The 16,081-nt window shown below is 35.1% G+C and overlaps 1 protein-coding gene and 1 pseudogene across 6 annotated transcripts; one reads left to right on the top strand and one right to left on the bottom strand.

Annotated features, from left to right (window-relative positions):
- Positions 1-616: 616 nt before the first annotated feature.
- LOC143574493 (uncharacterized) lies at positions 617-5,063 on the top strand. 6 transcript variants are annotated; one of them, XR_013142602.1, is made up of 5 exons: positions 617-2,017; positions 2,115-2,338; positions 2,550-2,612; positions 2,688-2,750; positions 3,380-4,660. XR_013142602.1 is itself a non-coding variant. In XM_077059101.1 (2 exons), exons 1-2 carry the CDS (start codon positions 1,288-1,290, stop codon positions 2,225-2,227), a joined length of 843 nt encoding a protein of 280 aa, XP_076915216.1. In that variant the 5' UTR covers positions 617-1,287; the 3' UTR covers positions 2,228-4,660. The 6 variants fall into 6 exon arrangements, 1 of the variants encoding a protein (XP_076915216.1); XR_013142601.1 differs by having other exon boundaries at positions 2,688-4,660; XR_013142598.1 differs by adding an exon at positions 4,785-5,063 and having other exon boundaries at positions 2,115-3,699.
- Positions 5,064-13,450: 8,387 nt separating this feature from the next.
- On the bottom strand, positions 13,451-15,375 carry LOC143574499 (uncharacterized; annotated as a pseudogene).
- Between the last annotated feature and the right edge of the window lie 706 nt (positions 15,376-16,081).

The following is a 16,081-nucleotide window of genomic DNA, read 5'->3' as shown; positions in this document are numbered from 1 at the left end:
CACACTGAACCCTTTAAAACCCTCATGGAGGCCTAAAGCGCCAAAACGCACCTCTCTGTCGATCAAGAATCAGGAAGAAGAAACAGTTTACTACTCATTTCAATCCAATCCAATCCAATCCAAAGCAATCGTATATAATATTCTTCCATTCCTTTCTTAGTTACATGTAATATTCATCATCATCATCTGTTCCATTTTGATCGTTTTACATGTTGTCATCGTTGACTATTCGTCTGTTTCTGTTCCTTTTGTCACTGATGTGCGATGATTAATATTGATAATCGATTGTTAGGTTTCGTGGTTATTAAGCTACCTATTGCACTAGCATTTACCACTATCGCTTACTCTTTTGGGGCTTTTCTTAGGGTTTTCTTTTCAATATGTGTCTATTCATTGATTATTATTATTATTATTATTATTATTATTATTATTATTATTATTATTATTATTATTGTTAGTGGTACGTGTTTGTTGAGACTTTGGAGTTTCATTCATTGATTTTGTCAATTCAATAGTTTCTTGTTAATGTGTAGAAATCGCTAGTTGGGCGTTGGGGTGGGGACTAACGATTAATCATGATTAGCCCCGATTTTTACAACACTGATGTGTAGTGATTAATGATTATGGTGTGCTAAATTGTAGATAATCTTTGATTGATGATGGGGAATAGCCGAGTGAATGAAAGAGGCAAGGCGCCTGTCTCGGATAATTCGTCAGTTGAAGCAAATAATAATTGTAGTGGTCTTAGTTTTTTTGATGAAGCCAATTTTGATTCCCTGTTAGATATGTCTCTCACATTTGGTGAGTTTGAGGACTTTCATCGGTCTCTTGCACAAGGGACTACCCCTGAAACTGTTGCTAACTCTAATAGCTTTCAGAATGCCGAAATGAACATGGGTTCGAATACTGTAAACACAAATCATCAAGGAGTTTCGTTGTTGCCTGACTGGAACATGAGTTGGGGTCAACAATCTATGAGTCAAGGGCACAATGTGGTATTTCAATCTGCTGGTGGGGAATCAAGTTTTGTATCTGTAAATAGACCACGGGTGAATAGAGATATTACTGGCTCATCTTTATTACTTCAGTCTAGAGAAGCTGCACCGGCTCATGTTCGAAGCAATGCCGGTCTTTTGAATCAGGGTCAAAGTGGGATGCAAGGAAATTTTGGGGATGGTTTTTTGAGTCTTCGAGTTGGAGGGTACTGAAGAATCTGTATCTAGGTCTCAACTAGGAAGCAGAGAGATTTCTGATAAGCGAAAAGAAGCAGCTTTAAATGAGTTGAAAATGGCACAGGCTCGGACAGCTACAGGTCATATGTTGGGTCAAACTTTAGATGCTGGCTTGATGGGTTTTCAGAGCAACAATAGTGGGTTCTCTAATCAGTTTCATCATGAGAACCGAATGACTTCAACCAACAATAACGTTGGATTTCATGGTAGCATGAATAGCTGGCCAGGTTCTATTCTGCAACAAAATGATATGCAGCATTACAAGAATCTAAGATCTGGGGATTTGGGTCTTTTTAGAGATGAAAAGATAAAAGAAGAGGATTCAACTGATATAAAGATGGTTCATGCTCGGGAAGCTATCGGTCAACCTTCGGGTCAGTTATTAGATACTGGTTTTATGGGTTTTCAGAGTAACACTAGTGGGTTATCTAATCAATTTAGTAATGTGAATCGAATGAACTCAACCAACAATGAGGTTGGAGTACCTGGTACTTTAAATAGTGGGATCGGTTCTAGCCCTCATCATATTTTACAAATGCAACAAAATGATAGCAGGAATATAAGATCTGGTGATTTGAATCAGTTTAGAAGAGCATTTATAGGGAATCAACCTGTATGTTCAGGAACTATTGGTGGGAATTCTGCTCAGGTTTTTAATTCCCAACAACATAACCTGAATAAACCATCTGAAGTTGAAAAGCCTTCACGGTTGGCCTCTTCTTACACACCTTTTGAGCAGCTACAATATATGCGTTCTTCAACGGCAAATAACCCAAATTATGCAGGTAATCAAGGCAACCATTTGTTTTAGTTATCTTAAGTACAGTTGTCGAATTGTATTCTTCTTGAGGTGATGCATTTTCTTAATCTTTTTTTTTGCAGGACAAGTTATTTCACAAAGAGTCACACCTAATCAAGTTATTGGAAGTAGCATGTTCTCTCAGAGGACAGCAGCCCCTCAAGTATCTTGGGCAGAAATGGCCCAGCTGGCATAGATGAACGATTTCCTAAAAGGTTGGGGGTTGATTTTAATGTAAGAAATAGCCTTCAAACTAATCAGAGGCGTTTATCTTCAATGGGAACAAGCTTTCAGACAACTAGTACAGGTAGATGTATTATTGCTGTGTTTTTAAGTGTCAAATTAGTGGTCTTAATATTCAGTGATTTGAGTTGTGTAACTTAATATCCAGATAAAGGATTAAATCGCCTGGCAGGTCATGTTCGTCGACCTTCTGTTGGTATGACTGATCATTATTAGTTTTTGTAATCATTGGGTTGAGGTTGTTAATTTTTCGGGATTGTTTACATTAAAATCAGGTCGAACTGATGGAGCTCCTGTTAGTTACTCGGCTAATTCTCAAGAACCCATTTTTGCTCATGGTAAATAAAACCCATTTGTTGAATGTTATATGCTGAAAATGTTGCATACATGATGCTTGTTTTTTAATCTTTTAGGCCAATCTCAAAATGCGCTGACTCAGCTTGCTAAAAGTCCTCAGGGAGCACCTTCCGCCAGTAGTATTTCAATCTCTCTCTGTCCTCTCTCTCTCTCTATATATATATGCGCACACACACATAAGGATGCAACAAGTTCATTGAGCATCTTATGATTTGTAGTTACACGTGACAATTTCAACCTGTTTACTTATGAATGGGTAAATTTTGGTTATGTTAAACATAAATCTCTAATGGTTCAAAAGGGTAAAATAAAATTTAGTCTACAAGGAAATGGGTCGTACGAGTCAAAAGTTGCTCAATGTGTATTTGTGTTTAATAACACATTAAATCTCTATAAATCGTGTTAGTAGCAATGTTGAATTTGTATTGAAATAATAACTTTTTTCTATCAATATTTAATACCCTAATTATAATAATAATTTTTATAGACAAATGGTTCCTGGTCAACCCGTATTTTGACCCGTTAACCGGTCTGCACCAAAAGTTGTATGTTTTGAGTTTTGACATGTACCAAAAGTTAACTCTCTTTGACTCGTTAACCGACCCACACAAAAAGGTCATTTGTTTTGACCCGTTATTAGCTAAAAAGGTGCCCGCTTTTGACTTGAACTAACTTTGCCACATCACCAACCCACCTCTAATTACTGTTAAAAGTACCAGACTCTCATCTTGACTTTGTGTTTGTGTAGCTTCAACTGTAATTGGTCAACCCCAGAAGTCAGACTTGCCTATTAGGTCACATCACAAAAGAAGTGCAGTTGCACCGCATCCAGTTTCCCGTTGGGTTCAACGCCAGAAGACAACTCATCCAACGTTCCTCATTCTACCCCAAAACCATGTTTACCTGTAACAACTGCTCAGGCTCATTCTTCAGTTCCAGTTGGGCCACGGTCTCATCCTGTAGATCCCATTGCAGCTCGTGTTAGTCCTGTTGTACCATGTGCATCAGTTGTTAAGCCTCCTGTTCCTGCTACAACTGCTCCTGCTGTTACTCATATTACTTCAAAAGGTATAATAATCTCTCGAATCTTATATTATCTTATATATAACTTAATGATAAGCTATATGGGTGATATTACAATATGAGGTCTTAGTGTTATCTCTAAGTAGGGGTGTAAACGAGCCGAGCCTGAGCTCATCTAGGCTCGAGCTCCGCTCGGCTCAGCTGGTTTTGAGCTCTACTAAAGCTCAAGTTCAACTTGTTAGTAGTTTTTCAAGCACGGCCTAGACTTGTTTGTTATTTATTATTTAATTTATATATACTTTTGGTTAATTTATTTATATATTTACGTATAATTTTTATATAAAGCATAAGATTTAGTTATTTTTACCATAATTTTATATATATTAACAATTATTATAGAATATATAGTTAATATCACTAGCCAGCTTGAGCTCGACAAGTAAAGCTCTGGTTTGGGCTCATTTAGTAAACAAGCTTATTTAAGGCTCGAGCTCGTTTAGGCTCAGCTTGATTCGATCTTTTAGCGAGCCGGTCTCGAGTAGCACTAGCGGCTTGACTCCTCCAAGGTATACACTCAAATGGTGTAAACTATCTGCAATCTATACACCAAAATGGTGTGTTTTTTAGTGTAACAATTATGTACGTCATGTATTTAATAAAACAGTATAAATTTATTTGTTAAAAGAAACCAAATTCAGATGTTGAGACTTGAGACCTTTAAAATGAGTACCATTTTTACTATTGTTATTAATAAGTTAATTAAATAATTCACTTTCTACACAGGTAAGTAACTATGAGACGTAAACAATTTTTTTTATAATTATAAATAATAATATAGTTTAACTGAGACAAGTTAATACGTAAATCTAACTTATCTAGTGTAATTTTTTTTATATTGCCTAGCATTCAGTGTAAAAAGTTGATTCAAGATTGTGCTCTAGTTACACTAAAATGGTGTTATGTTTGGTGCTTGCGTTATTATATTATTATTATTATTTATTTATTTATTTTTCTTATGCTTAGTGACATGAAGTGCTTTTCTGATTTGGGATTTTTTTCATCTTACATTATGTTGTTTTTTTATTTTACTTGCTGATGTGGCATGTGGTAACGACTGTGATTACGCTTAGGTCCTGAAGCAGCTCGTAAACTAAGTGGCATAAATGCTATCTTTGCAAGAGGGATCTTGCTTTAACATCAGAAGGCCAGGTGTACCAACCCGCAGTCCCACCACCCGTTGCAGTTCTTCCGTGCGGTCATACATTTCATGATCAGTGTTTACAGAACATCACTCCTGATGACCAAGCAAAAGAGCCGCCTTGTATTCCTTGTGCGATTGGCGAACGGTAGGTCTCATTTTCTTACCCGACTTTATACATATATTGCTTTTTGGTAGAAGTGGGTAGGGAGGGGGGGGGGTAGTTGTATGTATATACAAGAGAGGTGATATTTGATATTATCAATTGGATGGATGGGGTTTTGATATGAAGCCAGATGGGCTGTAAATGCTTTACATGATATGATATTGTCAATTGGATGAGGTTTTAAACTAGGATGTTTGTTGCTTTTATTATTACTTGCTTGCGATGTTTTATAATCTGGTTTCATTGGGTTTGTTAAACCTTTACTCGGTAGAAAAGTTAAGCAAGATTAACACCGTTGAAACGAACCGTACCACTCAAACCAAAGCAAGGCATTGCCATTTGCGATCCAAATGGTTCGATTTTGGCGGGTTCTACGCCCTAGTTTGGTGTGGAACTTAGAACCGGCTTTTTTAATTTTTGATCTTTTTTTATTAGTTTATTTAATTTTCAGAAGTGTTGATTATATACTTTAAGTAATGAATCATATTTATAATTCTAATATAAACTAATGATTTTTAAGGAAAAAAATATATAAAAACTGGTTCAAATTGTTAAACCGGTAAACCCAACCAGTCTGGTACATAGTCGGTTTGGTTTGTTGTTTTTCCTAACTGTAGTTCCTGGTTTCGTCATTATTCTTTCCAAAACTGACTTAACCGTACCATTGGTATCCTACGATTAATAGAGAGGTGCGTGATTTTAGACTTCACATATGTAAAGTCTAAAATCACTTTCTCGATAATAAAGTTTTTTCTACTAATAAAATAATTTAGCATACGGTTACCGACTATCAGGTAGGGTACCCTAATCGGGTACACTTCCGCTAACCTTTAGGATAAGGAAATCAGGTAGTGCAAGAGGGTAGTAGTCAACGAAGATAGGAGAGGAAAGAGACAGGGAGGGAGGGGACTGTTTGTGTGAGGAAGGCGACACAGGTGGGGGCAGGTTTACACGGGTAGGGGCATCGGTGGTTACGGGTTCGGAACACATTGCATAGAAAAAGATCTAGTGATATTTAGAAGGTAGGACAGCTAAAAAGCTTATAGTTATAGGTATTTTTCTTTTTTTTGAATAAATGCATCACAAATGTTTATTATACTTAAAAAATGACACGACATAACATGATGCGATATTTATGTCATGATAATGATATAACAATCGATTGAAAATATACGATGTTGAGTAACTAATTAGACCAATGTTTTATTACTTATTAGTTTCTTAGAACATTGCACTTGACAGAATTAGAATATATCATTTTATTAGTTTCTTAATCTAATCACATGGCAAGTCAGTCTATTTTATCGTTTGGACAAGCACTAACACGTTGGCATGTGGAAAAATCACCGGGTTTCCTTTTTTTCTCTCAGTTGTGCATTGTTATTTGATCCCTAAGCTCTATTGCTCTTATGTTAAAATCCTTTTCTTTTAAAATTTTAATCCCTAAACTTAATGTGAATATCATATTTTAGCAAATATTATGCAATCTTGAAAGTAAAATGTGTGATTTTCACGTGTCACTCTCTTATTGGTTTAAAGGTAAGACCAAAATATTTTCATTGAAAATCAAGGGGATGATGAGATGATCCTATGCAAAAATGGATTCGTGGGATTTTCGCCACTTATATGTAAGTTTGTGAAATATGTATTGCGATCTCATATTGATCTTAACATCAAAAATCATTTTAACTTACGTGTTGGTTCTTTTAAAACGACAGGAAGGAATAATTTTAGGTCAAATGGCCATTTAGATAAGTTTCTGCTTAATTAAAAAAACAAGTGGATATTATAAATCAAGCAAGTAATAGTTGCCAGCCACATATAACTTAAAGCTTGTTTATATAATTACCCTTTAGTTGAAATGATATTTGATAAATTTGAGACTTAATGAACATGATAGTGACATAGAGCATCCACTAATTTGGATTAATTGTTTAACTAGTAGGCATGACTTGTACTTTTAAACATATGATCATTAGACAAAAACTTTTTAAAGGTCTATAAATGAATATTAGATTAGAATTAATGATTTATATAAACCTTTCTTAATATAAACCTCACTACTTCATAGAAACTCAAAAAAAATCCATTTTGTTGCTATATAAATCTTTTGGTAAGCTTACTATGCGGACGGTGTTTAGCTTTTGAAAAATATACTTCCTTAGGTTAAAAGTATGTATTATGATTAAGCATCGTAAAACAAGCGGGTCGGGTAAGCTAATAGGTCAAAACATGGCCACTTTTAAAAAGTAACGTTTGGATTATAATCAACACAAATTCTCAATAAAAAGGAGTTTTGGTTGAAATTTGTTTTAAAAAAACAGAAAAAGAATCATACTGGCTTTAAATTACAACATGCGTGACAACATAATAAAAGTATCAAAGTGGTTATAGAAATCACGATGATGTCGTTGGTGGGTAGGTGGCAGTGACAAAGGGGGCGAGTGGTGACGGTGATGTTGGCAATGGCAATGGCAGTGTCAGTGGCGGGCAGTATGTGGTCGCGGTCAATGGCAACATAAAAGGTAGGAGGTGTTTTGGTCAAAAATCGGTTTAAGGATAATGTAACCAAATATGACTTTTGTAAGGTAGAGTGCTTGTACTATAATGGTAATTATGTAAACGAAATAATGATGAACACAAGGATTTATTATGAGGAAAAGCCCTTGATCGGATGATGATCGCCGGCATAAAAACCCTGGGTGATGACAATTGTTTATCACCACTATTAATCAAGAAAATAAGGTTACAAGGTTGGAAGCTATGATCAGCGATTACAAAGATTATAAGCGTGTGTGTGTATATACTGCTAGGATTATAGTAGAAATCGTATGCTATCAGCTGTGTGTATTGTGTCCTATCTAGCCGATCATACCTCAGTATAAATACAAAAAATATATTAACTAATAGTCGTACAAATCCGCCATTACTCCGCTAGAGACGTTGCATTCACTTTGACCACGTGCTACTTCTCTTGGACTGCGAAATAGTGGGTAGACCGAGTCATTAGACGTTATACCTATTAACATAACACCATATAAAGAGAACAACTGTTAGTATATAATAAATATTGAGGATCCTTAATTCTGACATAATCTGGAACATATATTCAGGATAAGTGAACTCAGAAATCACGTAAGGATAACGTATACTCAGTACAAAATATATGTGCCCTAACAGGAAGGGTGGTCGTTGTTTTTGCAGCAACGGTGGCGGCGACAATGAAGACATTCATAGGTGATTATGCATCAACGGTGGCGGCGACAATGAAGACATTCATAGGTGATTGTGAGACATTGATGGTATGCACTGGCGAAGCTTCATTGAGGCCGGGGTGGCCTGGTGCCCCCTATTTTTTTGCGCAGTAGTGTAAATTTACCCGTTTTCGATCTAAAATTTTTATACGTAGTGTAAATTTAGCCTTTTTCGATCGAAAATTTGAGGCCGGCCCCCCTCGTTTGTGAAATTTTGTATACATTTTAAGCTCGCCCCCCCCCCCCCCCCGGTGCCTCGGTCCAAGCTTCGCCACTGATGTATGGTCTTCACCTATTTGAATCCGATATGATTTATCTAGTTTTATACGAGTGACTTCTTTGCACCCTTTTCTAAGTTAGTTTTCCCATTTTGCACTTTTGCTGACTCAAATCCATACATTAAGCATAAAATTTTTCACAATCAATCATTTATATAGATGAACTAGTTTTTTACCCGGCGCAACGCGCCGGGAAAGTTGGTAAATCCGGACGGTGGTAAATCCAAGCATTACAGGTCCTAAGTGCTGAGGCGGTAAGTCGACGTGAATACGGTCGGTTTTGGTTACGTGTGTTATTGTACGGGAACCAAAACTAAAAAGTTATAAAAATTGAGATTGATCAATGGGGTAACATCGGTTGATAAAACTCGAGCGTTGTTGATGTGGTGAGTCTATGTAAATTCGGTCGGGTTTTTTTCACGTCCTTTACGAATTCGGAAACTAAAAAAAAATGGCATTCAGTTGGTTTTCATTATTCGTTATGGTACTGGAACTAAAACAAAATGCGATAAGTCTACGCATTAGGTCAGTTTCTGTCGTTCGTCACGGTATCGAAACTAAAATAAAACAAATAAAAAACATACAAAACTTATTAGATATATAATTATCTATCTTATGAAAAAAAAAGCAAAACAAAAAAAACAAAAATTATATAAAAAACCTTAGCCCCAATGAAACTTTGCCAAGTGGACCAATTATATATCAACATCGCCAAACTTTCTTTTTATATATATTAGCAATGGGTCATGATATAATTATAATAAAACATTTTATAAGTTAATTATAATAACACATTTTAAAGTTAATTAAATTATTAAATCATCTCAAGTAACCAACTTATGAACCTTTTCTATTTTTAAAACATAATAAATATTTTTATGGTTTATAAATGAAATAATGTATTATAAAAAGGTTCACAAACATGAGCCTTTCTCATGTCACGTATGGTACATATCTCAACAAATGAATCATTTCATCTTCACATAAACCTTTAAATAAATCAATTATAAATAATGATTAATTTTATCTTCTTTTTTTCTTATGTGGAGATAAAAACAATAATAACCATCTTTTATAAAATGCATGAATAAAAAATATCACACTTGTTTCACCTAAAAATGAAATCATGGAAAAAGATCTTAATAAAATGGTGGCCCTATCACGTGTGTTTCACAAGCAAGCTTTTGTGGAGACTTGGAGGCATGATATCATGGGACTGTAACCTAGTCATCTTGATACATTGTGTACATGTTACAAAGTGGGCTAACCACTTATTTCATTAAAAATGTATTTATTATAAAAAGATGTTTTTTTTAAAAGAAAAAACTTTATTGGACGAACTTTTTGTATAGTTTAAATTGATAATGTAGTTAAAGGTCATCAAAGTGTGTTTTAATTGTCAACATTAAAATCATTGATAAATTAGCTACAAATCATATAACTTTATTGATCGATAAATTCGTTGATGAATATATGAAACTACCGTTGAAAATTGTTACATATTTTAGTGTAATTAAACTGACTTATCGATCGATGTAAATCATAATATACATTGAAAAAGTTATGAGATATGAGGTGCACACTTGTTTGAGTTTATTATGGGTGAAGTCCTAACCATCGGGGGTTCCAAGGGGGCAGCACCTTGTCTCTTTGCTCACTCTCTTGTTCATAATTCACTATGAAATCACCATAGGATTTCTTGTCTTATTTGAGTTTGACCCAATTAAATATTTGGAGTACAACCATATAATTTCAATACGAGAGTGTTGCGCGACTCTATGATAATCCAAGTTGTTAATTCAGAAATTCCCCAACAAAGGTTTTGTGACGAATAAACAGAGTTCAGGACTGACTTTGAATATTCTTAAAGCAATGGTTTAAAACAATTCTTCATGATTTGTCCTAAGACTCAGGTTGAGATGAACTCCTTCAACTCACGCCTCATATCAAGTGTGATTAAATGGCCAGACACACATTTAATATAGTTGCGAAGTCAAATTTTAATATTTGATCCAAACTTTGGAATAATTACACATATGATAAATGGTTGATAAACTGTCACGTCATTTACCCCTAAATGGACACACATTGATTTTTCACATTAATTCTTTTCAAAATCACCATTTTACTACCTTACTTGAAACTTGAAAGAAGAAACAAAAGACATATAAATTTAACCAAGGGTGGGCTTCAAAACGTCCATTTTCCCTGTAACATCATTGTCACCCTGTTTATGCAATGAGGCTTTCTCTATTTTTATCCGTGGTTGTTTGAAGTCCTTATAATCATTACTTAATTACTTTTTTAAGCAGTATCCTAATTACTTTATATATAAACAATTTAACTAGTTAAAATAACAATTAAAATTAAATTCATAAATGAAAAAGAAAATACAAACAAAAATAATATAAACAACAACATTGGTTGTTATATGTCTCAGCTTGTGCTAAGAATGTGTTTTGTTGGCTTTGAAATGCGGCCCAATTGGCGTATTCGATTGGGTCAGAAGGAAGACAAGGGAGGTACACTATATTTGGATGGCATAGGTCGTTTGGTTTGTCCGGTGGTTGGGGTTGTTCGGGTGTTAATTGGTTAAAGAACGTGTGGCTTAGATCCATAGAATCATACAAAAGACAAAAAATTATAGAATATAGGAGTATGAAGTAAAAATTGTTGGTATATAATTGTGCATGAAATCTTGTTTATTTATAAGGTAATTTTTTTAATTAATGTGGAGTCGTGGGAGACGCGAAGGGTGAGATATTGAGTCAAATTTCGATGGCTGAGAGATACGGCTAGGTTACAAAATAATGACATGTAAAGTTTCAAGATCATTTGGTTTTTGTTTTCCTTTCTATAACCACCAAAACTCGTTATCGAAAAACTTATGTAACATACCAATAATATTCTAACTAACGGGATCATGTAAATTGCAATTTCTATTAGGCAGATGATATTAAAGAGACTATAATACAAACTAGTGGGAAAAAAAATTGAACCAGAGAACTCATAAGAATTAAGTGGTTAATGCTACACCATCATTTGAATGTTCGTGCTCGTAGCCTTTGAACTAGTGTTTAGTGTCAACATAAATGGATCAAAATTCAAAATCGTAATGGTTTGAGTAAAATTGTGACCCTTGAGTAAAATGCTTAGATCATATAAGTAACTTACTCTTAATTTTTTAACCTTAAGCAAACTTTGAGGTCGATTAAATTATTATTAGGTACGTATATGCATATAACATATATTATTTTATTTTTGTATCATATTAATTATATTAAGTAGGTGACTTGTTTTTACTGTGTTGTAACAATACTTTTATAAAAGTATAATGTACGTTTAGCGTCATGAGGTTAGTAAAACTAAATGTATAAAGTGGACCGGAGCTTGTTTATTAATCAAGCTTTAATTTGAAATGTACTAAGATTTTAATTCGCATAATTCACATATACCTTTTTTTACAACTTCTAAACATGCTATATAAATAGTTAAAAACATATTTTTAACTTGTAAAATCAAAGTTGCTAATCATCACTTATGGTCGAAGATGATACCCCAAGGAACGAGGAAAATGTTGCGGTTGTGTCGCCGCTCAGGTATTGTTTCAACCGATCCAAATCATCTGCAGCGTCGAGCATCGTCGGTCTATTTGATGGTGAATCTTGTGTGCACAAAATGCCCATTTCTAACAACTCCCCTATGGCAACTTCCCACATTTTCCTCACATCTGGTAATTGTTCTCTTGTGTTCCGCACCAATGACGAGTCGACAACACGCTCCATGTTTCGATGGTAGTGGCTTTTAACCCATTTGTGCAAACTAAGCCCTTGGTTGAACATGTCATCCGTCGGTCTCTTTCGAGTCACCATCTCGAGAACAAGGACACCAAAACTAAAAAATCCCCTTTTGTTGACGTGTTTGATCCATACGCATATTCTATACACAAGAGTAGGGTGTTCAAAAACTGTTGAAACCAACCAAACCGCCCATACTGAAATAAGTCAGCCAATTTGAGATTCAAACCTTCACTTTTATAGTTTTGACGGTCATTTCAGTCCAATTTAAAACTTGGAATCAACCACATAAACCGAACTACTTGTTTAGATTTTTGTTATTGATACTTTGAACATGTAGTTATGTATATGCATTATAATCATGAATTGTTTTAATATAAACTAATGATATTGAAAATAAAAATTCATTTCAAACCATCAAACTAATTGTTAAACTGTTAAACTAGTAAACCTGTTCCATCGGTGTGGTTTTCTTTTTTCAAGAAACAATTAGCAATAGAGATGATGAAATAACTAGGAGTGCAAATGAGCTGAGTTGAGCACAAGCTCAAGCTCAAACTCAAACTCAACTTGTTCAACTTTTATACGAGCTTGACTCGTTTTTTATTTATCAATTATTGTACTTATTTTTATGCGTCACATATATGTATATATTTAAATATATTTTCTTGTTTTACATCTAACATAATATATATTATATTAGTTTTCTTAGTTTTGTCAAATTTTTATATATGACAAGAAATATTATAAAAGTATATATATATATATATATTAAATAAAAAACTATATATATATATATAGATAACATGTTCTTTAGGCTCACTTGCTAGTTTAAGCTCGACAAGTGAAGCTCGGGCTTAAACTCGTTTATTAAACAAATTTATTTTCAGGCTCGAGCTCAAGAATATCTGCTTAACGTCTTAGCTTCATAAAATAACACAATTAACCGAACCGAAAAAGTAAAAATGAAAATGTCATACCTGGTGCAATGTAGCCAATGGATCCACAAAGCATATCGGCAGTAAAATTCCCCAAATTCTCACTCCCACCACAAATGGTGATCACCAGCTCAAGAATATCTGCTTAACGTGATTCGTGGAAAGTTATGAGTCGGATCCGGTTGCGATTTTGCTCTAGGTTGTGTGTTAGGTCTCACATTTCGTTTTAGATATCTCCAAATCATCACACAGCAGACTGTTGCTAGCAAGACTGATATTACTATGCTTACGTAGAACACCGTTAGAAACGCGGTTTCTTCTTGTGAGAGCAGGATTTGAGGCCGGAAATGTTGCCGCCTAAGTTACGGTTTCCGAGAAAGGATAGACTAGTGATTAGAGAAAATATGCCTCCAGTTGGAACCATTCCTTGAAAGTTGTTGTAGGACAGGTTTAAGAATCTTAAGGTTTGGATCTGGCTTAAACTTGTAGGGATATTGCCTGATAGACTGTTGTTAGATACATCAAATGTCACAAGACCGGTAAGCATGCTTAATGAATCTGGAAGCTGACCTTGGAATGAATTGTTGGACAGATCAAGAACAGCTAGGTCCATGTAACTGTCGATTTTGGGGAAGATGGTTCCGTTTAGGTTATTGTTCAAAAGGTTGATTTCTGTGATGGTTTTCATGTTGCTGAGCTCACGGGGCAGTGGTCCTTGAAGGTTGTTATGAGAAAGGTTTAAGAATATTGCGTTTTGGCTCATGGCGGTTAGTAAGTTGGGAGGTATGGTTCCGCTTAATCTGTTGTCCGACAGGTCCAGACTGGATAAACCTGTGCAGTTTCCTAAAGTTGAAGGTATTGTTCCCGAAAGCTGGTTGTTGTTTAGAAAAAGTGAGTTTAGAACCACCAAATTCCCAAATGTTTCAGGGATGTTACCGGTGAATCGATTATGTGATAGTTCAAGTTCACCTAAATGAGGAAAATACCCGATTTGTTTTGGGATTTCGCCTGTGAAAAGATTGTCAGACAACCAAAGAGTATCTAGTCTCGACAGCCGACTGATTTCTGGTGATATTGTTCCATTGAGATTATTTGATGACAAATTGAGATAGTATAGGTTTGTAAGGTTAGCAATGACAGGTGGAATGGAACCATAGATGGTGTTTTCTTGTAGCAGTAAGTAGCTAAAATTGATACCAAATTTTCCAATGGAATCTGGGAGGGTCCCACCTAACCCCATACCCGCTAACTCGAGCTCCTTCAACATGGTGCAATTTGAAGTTGCAGTGAAAAAGACATCAAGATTCATGTTTTGATCATGACTGATCATACGGTTATACGATAAATGAAGATTTAGAAGCTTGGTGAGTTTTGAAACTAGCTTTGATGGTAGTTCACCCGAAAGATTGTTGAACTCGACGTCAAGATTGTGCATGTCGGAAGCGTTTGATAACGAAAACGGGATCTCACCAATAAATTGATTGTTGTACAGATTCAGATTCCAAAAATTCGGGCAGTTCCCGATTTCTGATGGAATCTTTCCACCAAGAAGATTGTATGACAAATCAAAGGTTCGATAGCAACGTGCAGTTTGAGAATAGAGATGGTGGAATCTCACCGTGTAATTGGTTGCTACCGAGATCAAGAAGAGTGAGATTCGATAAAGAAGATAAAGATTCCGGGATTGAACCCTCAAGATTATTAAGATCAAGAAGAAGCTGCTTAAGATGGCGTAAAGACGAGATATCATACGGGATATTTCCATAAAACCCGTTATTTGAAAGATTGATTTTTCGAAGGGCGGTAAGATTTGAAATCACAGGTGAAAACGAGCCCACGAGTCCGGTTCCAACAAGCTCGATTCGCCTCACGCGGTTTCCATTTCTGCAATGTATCCCTTTGAAGCTGCAAACTTCAGTAGTTTCATTCCAGTTTGAAAGCACCAATCGCGGGTCTATTTTTATACTTTTCTTGAATTCCAAAAGCGAGTCTTTATCCGTTTGAAGCGAATGTTGACGACTTGTGCTTCCCGATGCTAATTCTTCAAACACGAAGAACATGAAGAAGATTGTAGTACTATGGAAGGTCATTTCTGATAGTGGCTAAATGTTACTATGTGTTTATGTGTATAAATAGTTGATTTTGGGATGGTAGGTTTTAAATGGGCTATAAAGTATGGTTTTGTTCATGATGAGTAGATAATCACTAAATAGTTGGTGGAGAATGATAGCAACAAAACTAACATAGTAACCAGCAAGTTGACTTATTATTTTTGATATAACCTTGTTGCCACTTTTAAAGGTTTTGTGAGGTAGAAACCATTCATTATAGGAAATGAGAAAAGGTTTTGTGGCTATTGGACAAAAAGGAAGATTGTCAACGGATCTTGTGATTTCATATGTCTTTTTAATGGGAAAAGCAATATGAAAGATGGTTTATTAGGCTTTCAATTTTAGTCAACATAATGAGATCAAATTGGCAGGCATACTCTAGATCAATCAGTTTGTTGAGGTTTTGTTAGATTAGACCGTATTTTCTTTGGTTTCCTGGTTAAAGGTATGACAATAACATTCGTAACTCATTTATGTTGTAATCATGGTTGCTATTTTAGCATTCGTCTCGGTGATATAAACTCGTATGATTTCAAAAGATCTTGAGGTGTGGTATGACACCAGGACTGATATCGGTAATCCTAGTCTCAAGATCTTGAAGTATAAAAGTGGTTTCTCCTCTTATAGACTATAGTATAACCTAACTTTATTGCGACAAAAACACGTGAAAAAAACACGAGTTAAA

The sequence above is a fragment of the Bidens hawaiensis genome, unplaced genomic scaffold (genome assembly GCF_021521415.1).
Source record: "Bidens hawaiensis isolate Kalapana, Puna unplaced genomic scaffold, B.hawaiensis_p1.1 tig00026949_1, whole genome shotgun sequence".
NCBI lineage: Eukaryota > Viridiplantae > Streptophyta > Magnoliopsida > Asterales > Asteraceae > Bidens > Bidens hawaiensis.
This window is presented reverse-complemented; position numbering and strand designations above follow the sequence as displayed.